General features: G+C 42.2%; 1 protein-coding gene across 1 annotated transcript; it reads left to right on the forward strand.

Moving 5' to 3' along the window:
- The first annotated feature begins 459 nt into the window (after nt 1–459).
- Nucleotides 460–11330, forward strand: LOC142193867 (retinol dehydrogenase 7-like). Its single transcript, XM_075262881.1, has 5 exons — nt 460–757; nt 4111–4446; nt 9016–9274; nt 10611–10774; nt 10897–11330. Exons 2-5 carry the CDS (start codon nt 4134–4136, stop codon nt 11112–11114), a joined length of 954 nt encoding a protein of 317 aa, XP_075118982.1. The 5' UTR covers nt 460–757; nt 4111–4133; the 3' UTR covers nt 11115–11330.
- The last annotated feature ends 862 nt before the right edge of the window (nt 11331–12192 follow it).

Consider the following 12192-nt stretch of genomic DNA (forward strand, 5'->3'; position numbering starts at 1 on the left):
AAAATAAAAAAAAAGAATTTTAGAAAACCATGGTGCGAATAGAGTCGAATACTGTATTTGTCCAGATTCATATCCCATGGCAAGCCTTGTTCTGTGTTACTCGTATATGACACAATAAGATATAATACACTTCTCTTATGCTGACATACAGCAAGGGGAGAAAATATCGCTTTTCCCACACTTTGTGGTTTTTGAGGACTTTTAATCCCTAAATTAGAAAACCTAAAATATGACAATCATACAGTAAATAAATCCGATAGACTATTATATATATTTCAGTCTACAGCATTGACTTGATCTCGCTCCTCTTTATAGCATTAATCCTAAATTACGTTGGCATTTTGGCCCAGGGTTTACGCGTTTCCCATTCAAAGGCATTTCCTGCTTACACAAAAGATCTTTGTCTTCTTATAAGCAGTTATGTACCTTTGCCAACCACTCTGTGATGAGAATTACAATCCTATTTATCCTTGACATCCAAGACACATCTGGAAGCTCCAGGCCCAGACTGTCTCATAGCAGTACAGTACATCCCAGGTCAGGAATGGGAGGCCTCATGTATGTGCTCCGAGTATTAGAGTCCAGTCAGATGTTGCAGCCGGTACAGCTTACTATAGACAGGTAAGTGGAAGACAACAGGAGACTGAAAAGTCCTTACAGATAGTCAATGCTATATCTGTATAGGAATATCTCTGGGACTTTGGCATTAATTCACATGTAACATTCTCTCTTGCTGTGATCAAGCTAATGCTGAATGGTCAGTGTGTTCTTCTTGGCATAATATATCCCTAAACCTATGTAGTTATACCGTTATCCTCTGCTTTGGCCATATACTTGTGACATCACTGTTTATCTTTCTACTGAATTATGCAGCTTTTATTTTCTAAAGTGTTTTTTTTTTCAGAAATGTGATTGGTTCTTCTAGGCATTTCTTTTAGACGGGTTATCTTTGTACTATGGCATCACAATGTTTGCTATCCCTGTACTGTTATGTCACTGTTAATCAGTATGTTATCACACCACTCATTATCTGTGTACATTAGTCAGACCAAAATAACCACAGGGTTTCCATTTTCTGAACCTGGTTATGGCAGAGTAGGGCCACATTCCAAGTTTTAATATGGGATCCCATGGTTTCTTATGACTTGTGTTTGGATAGATATGGCTCTGTGGATCAGGATCCGTGGTTTTTCATAACTTGGGATTAGTGGGTTTTCATGATTTAGTAATTTTAGTGACTTTGTAATTGTGACATTTTGAGCTCTTAATCTTGTCACTCTGGAAATAAATCATGGCAAATGACGGTTTCATGCTTCTAATAAAATCCAGTTTTAGGGGTAACAGTGGCTCAGTGGTTAGCTTTGCAGCACTGGAGTCCTGGGTTTGAATCCACCAGGAACAACATCTGCAAGGAGTTTGTATGTTCTCCCCATATTTGCGTGGATTTCCTCCCATTCTTCAAAGACATACTGATAGGAAGAATAAAAGTACATTGTGATCCCTATATGAGGCTCACAATCTACATTAAAGAATAAAAGTAAAATCCAGTTTTGCAAACAGCCTTTAGTGGCATATTTGGCATTTTAGGGGACTTTTTACTTCTGCCAAAATACTGTAATGAGAGGTTAGGTAAAAGCTTCTATTGAGTCATAAGTATAAAGGGGACACACACATACATTTAACTAGTGACTAAGTTTTAGACAGTGCAAATTTAGACTAGACATTACTAACCTGCAGCAGATTTATCAGTGTCTGATGCTATCTGATACATCTGTCTTATTGTTACACTGTCTAGTCTAACATTACACTACTTATTGGTTGGCTTGGTGCATTGTTGACGCACCTTAGGCCACGTCCCATTCCACAAGGGTGCTCTGTGTTCTCAAAGTTGGAAAAATATCCAACACAAAAATCCGAAAACTTGATAATTTTGACAGCATGGTGTTGTTGGTTGGTTTTTTTTTTTTTTTGAGGCTTTTGTAGTGTTTTTGAAGTAAATGATGGTTTTTAGCAAACTGCAGCAAGCTCTAGGTATGGTACTTATTCATGAGACTGTGCAGTGCAACTATGAAGCGGCAGCAAATATACTTTTACGAAGTTATACTAAATCCTGAATGCTGCTAAAACCACAAGTCCAATGTGAAGCAGGCCAGAAATCATATGTGTGCACTCTAATGTAATGTGCTTGTTGATCTAGTCAGCTCTATAAGCTTATCACACGGCTCACTGAACCTTATCCTGCTTCTCTGTATCACTCACACACTATGGATGTGAATGTGCAGGGCATGTTCCTTTATTACAGTCTCGCTAGTTTGGCACTCATAACAATGAACTTGATTCATAAGGTTTTGATTCTCTTATGTGGATCATGTGGAAACAATAGTTCCTTTTTCTCTGCTCGTGACTGTTGGTCTTTATTGTATTTACTGGAATTGCACATTTTTTATTTATATTTTTTTAAATTGCCCTAAATATTTTCCCTTACAGTAAAGTCATGTAACTTATTTTATGGGGTCTTGGAATCTGAATAGTTAATTCTGTAGGAGCAGCTACAAATATCCATAAATATTCAATTATCAGTTGAGAACAGAGATTTTGTTACAATTTCTCTGTTACATACTTCCAACTTGTCTCTTGAGTTGTTACAAAACTACAAATTCCAGCAGGAAACGAGTGCTGGAGCGAGCTAACATGGTGTCATAATAAAAATAACCAGAAGATGGTGATAAAGGTGTAACGCCAGAGGAAAATGCTTAATAGATTTAAGTCTCTATACAGTACACAAGACTGGAGAGTGCTGTATGTAGTTCTTCAAAAAGTAGTGCATGCTGTACTTCGTTTGATCTCCTATTGCAGACCCGGTCTTTCCTATTGAATGTCTGGATGCCACACAGATCACAGTTGTGTGAATATAGCATAGTCCTCAAAATCATTAGACATGCAGTTATTAAAGGGGTTGTGTCGCAAAGACACTCTCTGAACAGCATCTGCTTTCCTAACAAAGTGAGAACCAGTACTATACACCGATTAATATGGTTAAGACAGTGCCGTGTGTCCGACACCCCTGGGGCACACCAACTCTAACCCTACAATGGTTTTCACCACATCCTCAGATGGTGGGGATGGACTTGGCTGCACTACTGGGCAGAGCGGTACGGGTTAGGGAACTCCAAACACAGCGCACCACAAATCACAGTAGAACCAGACACTGAGATCTTACCAGCAGATGTTTCAGGTTGAAATGTTGGTCCAAGGATCCAGAAGGCTGTGGCAGGTGGCAGCAGAGGGTAAATCGTAGTTTTATGGTCTGGGTTGTTGGCAAGAGGGGAAACGCAATACAGTGGGTAATTGAAATGAAGTGTCAAAGGCAGAGTCAGTAACAGGAGCGGTAGCAAAGTACAAAAGAGTTCAGGGAGCAGAGGTGTAGAGGCAAGCCGAGGTCATGAACAGGAAGAGTACGGAATTGGGAAGTAAAACCAAGGTCAAGGCAAAGGGTCAAAAACACAGGCAATCAGGACAAGAGAACGCTTACTACCAGGACATGGAGTTCAACTAAATGGCCAGCAGTGGTCTGGAGCCAGAGCCCTTTTTAAATGGGCTCCGGCCTACCACTAGGCTGAAACCGGAAGGCCCCCCTCCAGCTCAGGAGTAGACGGCACCCCCCAAATCGCCATGGAGGTCCTGGCATGCCTCCCAAGACCTCAAAAAAGGGGACTTGGGAGCACAGTGAGGATAGGGCTGGCTGTGGAAGCTCTGGTCCTCCCTGTAACACACTTATCTCTAATCCACAGAATGTCGTCTGATCTTTGTCATTACCAGAGATGTGAATAGACTGGTCACACAAGCACAATAGCACTAAATTCATATAGAATGTACCTGAACACTAAATCTTTGGTCGTTCTTATGATCGCTGGGGATCTCATGGGTCAGACCACCTGCGACTTGACACTTATCTCCTATCCTGTAAGAAATAAGTGTCTTTACTGGAACAACCCCTTTAAACTTAATCTGTTGCAGAAGGAAAGGTTACAAATTACAGCGAATTGAGTTGTCTGTAAATAGATCAGTTTCTCTACTGTATTATAACACATTAATAACCTCTTATTGCAGCTTTAGTTCTCCATCCTCTATAAATGTGGATCCTCGTGCCGGCATTATTGGGTCTCATTCCCTTGTACAGATGGTACAGGCAGTGTTGGATACTAAGGAATCTCACAGATAAATACGTCTTCATTACTGGATGTGACACTGGATTTGGAAACCTGCTGGCCAAGCAATTGGACAAACGTGGAATGAAGGTTCTGGCTGCTTGTTTGACACAGGCAGGAGCTGAAAATCTGAAGAATGAGGCATCAAGTAGACTGCAAACCATCATCTTAGATGTCACTGATAGTCAGGGTGTGAGATCTGCCATTGACTGGATTGAGCAGCATGTTAAAGGAGAAGGTAAAGATTACACAATCCCTTATATTCATTTATAACCATTGATAAGATGCTAGTTATACGTGCAACATGAGATCTTGATATTGGAGTATTACGTTGTGTTGGAGCGCTGACAATCCAATAGGTCAGAACTGTTCTATACAGCAGGACCCATTTAAAGGCAGCCTGTTATCATATCAGCCCAGTCCTGCAGGTAGACAGTTTCAGGTGGCCCTAACTTGTCTTCCCCTTATGAATTGCTGAGATTTCTGTTTTTTTTTTTTTTTAATCAATATGCAAATGCCACCTATAGGGATCAGTAAGATCTATCTGCTAAAGCTTTCAGACAGATGTTTATACCATTAGGTTTGCTGTGACTTAAAAGGGTTTTCTGGGCCAAATCTTTAAAAAAAAAAAAAAAAAAGCCTGTTAGTGGTTAGTAAGTGCACCCAAATACCTTTAGCAGTGATTTCTGGGTTTCTATGGGTGAGCCTGGCATCTTCTGCATTTGTTTACAAGGTGTAGCTTTCTGCGGCCTTAGCTAATGCAATGCATTCTGGTAGTTGTAGGTTCTAGAGATGAGCGAACACTAAAATGTTCGAGGTTCGAAATTCGATTCGAACAGCCGCTCACTGTTCGAGTGTTCGAATGGGTTTCGAACCCCATTATAGTCTATGGGGAACATAAACTCGTTAAGGGGGAAACCCAAATTCGTGTCTGGAGGGTCACCAAGTCCACTATGACACCCCAGGAAATGATACCAACACCCTGGAATGACACTGGGACAGCAGGGGAAGCATGTCTGGGGACATAAAAGTCACTTTATTTCATGGAAATCCCTGTCAGTTTGCGATTTTCGCAAGCTAACTTTTCCCCATAGAAATGCATTGGCCAGTGCTGATTGGCCAGAGTACGGAACTTGACCAATCAGCGCTGGCTCTGCTGGAGGAGGCGGAGTCTAAGATCGCTCCACACCAGTCTCCATTCAGGTCCGACCTTAGACTCCGCCTCCTCCGGCAGAGCCAGCGCTGATTGGCCGAAGGCTGGCCAATGCATTCCTATGCGAATGCAGAGACTTAGCAGTGCTGAGTCAGTTTTGCTCAACTACACATCTGATGCACACTCGGCACTGCTACATCAGATGTAGCAATCTGATGTAGCAGAGCCGAGGGTGCACTAGAACCCCTGTGCAAACTCAGTTCACGCTAATAGAATGCATTGGCCAGCGCTGATTGGCCAATGCATTCTATTAGCCCGATGAAGTAGAGCTGAATGTGTGTGCTAAGCACACACATTCAGCACTGCTTCATCACGCCAATACAATGCATTAGCCAGTGCTGATTGGCCAGAGTACGGAATTCGGCCAATCAGCGCTGGCTCTGCTGGAGGAGGCGGAGTCTAAGGTCGGACATGAATGGAGACTGGTGTGGAGCGATCTTAGACTCCGCCTCCTCCAGCAGAGCCAGCGCTGATTGGTCGAGTTCCGTACTCTGGCCAATCAGCGCTGGCCAATGCATCCCTATGGGAAAAAGTTTATCTCACAAAAATCACAATTACACACCCGATAGAGCCCCAAAAAGTTATTTTTAATAACATTCCCCCCTAAATAAAGGTTATCCCTAGCTATCCCTGCCTGTACAGCTATCCCTGTCTCATAGTCACAAAGTTCACATTCTCATATGACCCGGATTTGAAATCCACTATTCGTCTAAAATGGAGGTCACCTGATTTCGGCAGCCAATGACTTTTTCCAATTTTTTTCAATGCCCCCGGTGTCGTAGTTCCTGTCCCACCTCCCCTGCGCTGTTATTGGTGCAAAAAAGGCGCCAGGGAAGGTGGGAGGGGAATCGAATTTTGGCGCACTTTACCACGCGGTGTTCGATTCGAACATGGCGAACACCCTGATATCCGATCGAACATGTGTTCGATAGAACACTGTTCGCTCATCTCTAGTAGGTTCACACCATCTCCCTCTAACACCCCTCCCTGTCTCCCTAGCTATCCTGTCCACTACTAGCCCTTCCCAATTAACTCTGCACCCCACCCCATTATACATGACTCCCAACTTTTGAAAAGTAGAAAGAGGGACAAAATGTGTGGCGCACGCAGTGTACTGTGGCAAATTTGACTCCGCCCATTCTCATTCATTTTTCACTTGCTCCCACACTGCATAATTTTCCTACAGTCACCCATAAATTATATGTCCCCCCCCCTCTCTCCCCCAGTTTCATATACCCCCTTCATCTCTGCCCACAGTGTCATGACGTTTCCCCCCCCCCTGTTCATCTGCCCCCAGTTTTCATGTTCCACCTCAATGTGTACATACATTAAACTCTCCTTTTCCTCGCTCCTCCGCCGCTCTCTCCGCACTGTCGCTAATATTGTTGCAGGCGCGATGTGACATCATCACATTGTGTCTACACAGCCACTAGCCGGAGTGCAGTGGCAAAGCAAGGAGCTGAGCTGTGACAGCTCCTTGCTTTAGTCGCGTATGTATTCAACTTCCTTCTGCAGAGTGACTCCTCCTCTTCTCTGATTATGCCTGTGCAGCACTTTTGGCACACTGCTGTAGCCTTCACTCAATCCGTACTGCACATATGGGTGACGTGGGCAGAGGTCACAGAAGGAGGAAGAGACTTTCCTTGCAAGGGGGAGTCTAGAAGGAAGAAGTGTGATGGTGAAGGGGATTAGTAGTGACTTTCTATCCTGGACAACACCTTTAAAGGGATTCTATCATTATCAGAGAGGCTATTCTTCCCCCTACTTTTAGAAGTCTTCAAGGCTGCCGCTATTTCGTAGATATCCCGGTTTTCATCAATATGCAAATGAGTTTTCTTGCAGCTCTGGGGGCTGTCCCCCCAATGCTGCAAGAGAACTCCAGCAACAGCCTCTTATTCCTCTGGAACACCCTCTCTGTGACATGTTCTTCTGATGGTGGCTTCTGGCTTTAAATAAGATGCATGCACAGTATGCTCGTGTAAGCAGCCACAAGAAAATGGCTGCAGGCACACGCAGTCACTCTGCCTGATGGCAGAGGTGACAGCGCATGCATCCCATTTAAAGACAGAAGAAGCCATCCGAAGAACACAGAGGACACCCCCAGTGCTGCAAGAGAACTAGTTTGCATAAAAATTAAAACCAGGATATCTACAGAACGACAGTGCGGAGAAGACTTCTAAAGGTAGGTAAAGATTAGGGGGGGAAACAATTTTAATGATAGAATCACTTTAAGCAGAATTAAGAGACTTCCTTCCCCTATCCCATACACGTGACCCCATGAACCTGGGGGCTTGGCTGGGGTGGTGTGGATACTTTCTTATATTACTGAAGTTGATATCTGGGATGTTCATGTTCTGACAGAAAGCTGGTGTAAGTTATAGTGAATATATCTTGCTGAGGTGCCCCCCGCCATAGCCCACCGTGCTACCCACTCATTTGTACAGTGTGGCGAGCAACGGCTCACATTTGGCACAAGAAACAGCCTGGTGTTAAATGTGTCACAATATTGCCCATCTGTGCCAGAAATCTGATACATTGTGGAATTTCTTGCCACAAAAAAAGAGAAATTTTAAATATTTTTACAAAAATTCATAATTGTTCTTATGCCAGATTTTATGCTATCCCTTGCCACTTTTTTCAAAAAATTCCTTAAGGAGAATATTTCTCTCAAGCTGTTAAGGATACAGCCTGGTTTGATGCTTAAGGATGTGGGAACTTGCTGACTACGAAGATTGAGCTTGTCCATTGTCATGTATTTCAAGATCGGAAAGTGAAAGCCTTACAATATAAAACTTTGGCAATAAGAAGTTTTTATAAAGGCTTGTGAAGATGACACAGGGAGCCTTCAGTAAACTTTACAGGTTCCCGGTTACTGGTCAGTGGTTACAGGAGAATGTCAGCTGTGTTGGTTATTCAGCTTTGGAGCCCCATTTCCATTAGATTTCCTTTGCCAGTGTCCATTTCACTGCAGCACACTCCTATCATGTATATGTAGATGACTGAATCCACCAGCTACAATGGGTGACTTCACGGCTTATATCCTTCCCTCTTTGCACAGGTCACAGAGACTATGAAGGAAACTCTCCAGTCTATACAGTCTTCTCCAGACCATTATGTCCATGGTCCACCTCTAGAGAACAGGAAGTGACAGACTATTTTTAGATTTAATTGCCAACAGTTGTAACTTATAGGGGTTGTCCAGGACATGGGATAAATATCCGAACATATGGGGCTTGATCACCAGAACCCTCAGTGATCAGGAGAATCGAGGACTGAAAATAGTAGCCGTGCACTTCTGTAACTGACACTCCATCCACTTCTATGGGGCTGCAGGTACTGCCGGACATTAGTCCTGGCAGCGCAATAGAAATAAATGCAGCGCCGGTCATGCAAGTACAATTGTGTTCCATTCACAAGGAAGCTTTAGGGGGACAACCCCTTCAATGACTGAGGAATTCAAGTATATTTCCTACATTGGGTATTAGAAGTGTATGGCTATAGAGATTTTCACGACCTACATGCAGAATAGCTACAATCGTGTTAATTGTAGTTGGTAATTATATTGGATTTAACCTTTTTAATACTGTCTTTTAGGTTTGTGGGGGCTTGTGAACAATGCTGGTATTTCTATACCTATGGCCCCAAATGGGTGGCTTAGCAAAAATGACTTTGTCAAAGTGCTGAATGTGAATTTACTTGGGACGGTTGATGTGACACTGCAATTACTTCCTCTCATCATAAGAGCCAAAGGACGGATTATTAACTTATCCAGCGTGATGGGCAGGCTAGCAATTGTAGGAGGAGGATACTGCATTTCCAGATTTGGAGTAGAAGCTTTCTCCGACTCAATAAGGTACAAATTGTACTAGATTTTAGTTTCCATTGTAATAACCACTTTATAGATGTCCTTCAGGAATATATTTGTGACGCATGAACTGCATCCTATTACTCCAGGCAGGGATTATACAACCAGGCTAATTGAGTAAAAGTCTCGGGCCAGAAATCTTTAGGCATATTGGTGTGGCACTTCCATTTCAGTTATGCATGAATGGGACATCTAATAGAACATAATTATACAAGTAGCTACTAGTAGTAGTATCAAGTAATGCTAAAGTTTGTTTTCCTAACGTATATTCTCGTATCAATTCATAAAACGATGAATCCATACAGGGTATTTCCAGAGTGCACTTTGCTAGCTAATTACCATATCAATAAAAGCAGGCTAATTCAAAAACTACTGGGAGGACTAACAAATTAAAGGAATGTCTGTAATAGCCTTTCTAAAGGCTATGCAAATATATGTTTAGTTAAAAATGCGTTTTCCCGATGATAGAATCCCTTTAAGATAGGCCTTTTAGTTCTAAATTGGTGGAGGTCTGACTGTTCAAACTCCTTTAAGGCACCTCTTTTTAGCTGACCATGACACCTGACATTGTTTACATGCTGAAAGCCATGGTCACATAAATACAGCTGATCTGTAGAAGTCATGAAACTTGGTAGCTCATATGCAACGTACTATATGTTTTGCCACCTTTGCATTGTATTGCCAGGCTGGTAAGTCATCACTCTCACATGCATCAATAAGCCTACAGTATAACACAGATGATCCGGCCGCTGTTTAAGTTGTATTATTGTGGATTACTTTTGGTAGGTACGAACTACTTTGTAAGGCCAATTTTTCTGCTTTCAAAATATCAAGTTTAACCCCTTCCTGGCATCTGGTGTTCAGCAGATGAAGGACTTTAAACAGGAACTGAGAGGGGGCAATAGGTGCCAGGTTTCAGCTGTTTTACAGATGGAAGACCTTATGGCAATGTCCACAATCAAAGTCCTCCAGTTTTCAAATGCCAAGATTCCAGGGCGGTGATCTTGTGTCATGACAGTAGGCAGCCTATTGATTACAATATACTGCAATACACTTGGGCTCCACAGTAGTGTCTGGTCGTCTTTCCCAGGCGTATTTGGCATGTTCCATCTCTCGATCCTAGGTCAACATTGAAGCCCAATTATATGGGGTGCAACTTTTGATTAATTTGGCACAAATTCTAGTGCAGTCTTGCACAGTCTATAAAACTAATGAAGTCATTTTACATGTATTTCACTAAACCTCTTAAAAGCTTGCGTAGATGTATAGAAGAAAAATCTATGTATAGTTATTGCATGAATACTAACATGTCTGTTTTTATTAGGCGTGAACTTAAAACTTTTGGGGTTAAAGTTTCTATCATTGAACCAAGATCATATAAAACACCGGCTACAGATGTGGAGAACACGCTACAAAGCCTCCAAACTGCCTGGTCCGAGGCTCCACAATGGGCAAAGGAAACCTATGGCCAGCAGTACTTTGACGCCTGTGAGTAATGTTTTACGTTTTACTTCAGGAGACTGGATTCTGAAACTGAGTTCCTATATTACTATACCTGGTGCTTTATTTTTGGTTTGGTAAATATATTTTGACATGTTTTTCTATTCCAGATTGCCAATTCATCCAGTATAGATTATCTAAGTGTAGCCCTCACATAAAGCAGGTGACTGACTGCATGGAACATGCGCTGACTGCTGTATATCCTTGGACACGATATTCTGCAGGATGGAATACCAAACTCTTCTTCCTTCCAGTCTCTTATCTTCCAACTTTTATGTCAGATTATCTACTGGCACATCCTTTGCCAAAGCCATCATATTTACAGTGACAAAACATTTTTTTTTTTTTTTCATGTTTGAGGTAGAATATTAAATTTGTATTGCTCTATTTTTATTTAACTTCAAATGACCATGTGACCACCTGTGTGTCCTGACCTTAAATACAATGACGACTCCTGCCCCTCTCTCTCTGGAGAAAGCTGTAGAATGAACTAAACCAAAGTTTTCTATGTAAATTTTAGGCCTATTTTGAGCCTTCTAATTAAAGACTAGCATTTCAAAATTGATTGATTGGTCATTTGTCACTTTTATGTTTTCTTGGCTTCCTCCTCACAAAGGGGGTAAATAATATATAGTATATTGCCATGTGCTAAGCAGTTGCTTCTGTCCCTCGCTTACTGTGTAAGCGGCCATTTTTCTTGTGGCTGTGGGCATGTGCAGTCTGCTCTGCTTGAGGCCTAGAAGTTTGACTGCACGCACCTGAAGAAGATGGAGGCGGCACTGGAGAGTTCTCACTGCATTGTGGACGCCCCCAGCACTGTTTGAGCGCTGGGGCCTTCCCCTAGTACTGCAAGAGAAATCATTTGCATACCGATGAAAGCCGGGGTTTGTACCGAACAGCGGTAGGAGAAGAATAGCCTTTCTTAAGGCTATTCCTACATGTCAATGAGGAAAAAAATAGATTTTTAATGGTAGAATCCCTTTTAAATAAATATCTTCATTATATAGGTCCTTTATTAGTACCCCCATATGTCTCACATGTTAACACTTATGTGAAGCGCACTGGGGTTAATGTAAGGGACATGATGGGGTTAATTGCAATTAATGTGAGGCACATGGAGTTACTAAAACTAAATTAATAAGCCCAAATGCCTGACACTATTAAGAATAGTTACTAACTAGAGTTGAGCGAACAGTGACATGTTAAAAATTTGATTCGAGTAGCCGCTCAATACTCGACTGTTTGATCGAACCCCATTATAGTCTATGGGAGAAAAAATACTCGTTAAGGGGGAAACCACTATTCGACTCAGGAGGGTCACCAAGTCCATTATGACACTTCAGCAAATGATGACAACACCTCTGCAATGCAACTGGGACAGCAGGGGAAGCATGTCTGGGGGCATC

The sequence above is a fragment of the Leptodactylus fuscus genome, chromosome 2, assembly GCF_031893055.1.
Source record: "Leptodactylus fuscus isolate aLepFus1 chromosome 2, aLepFus1.hap2, whole genome shotgun sequence".
NCBI classification, from domain to species: domain Eukaryota; kingdom Metazoa; phylum Chordata; class Amphibia; order Anura; family Leptodactylidae; genus Leptodactylus; species Leptodactylus fuscus.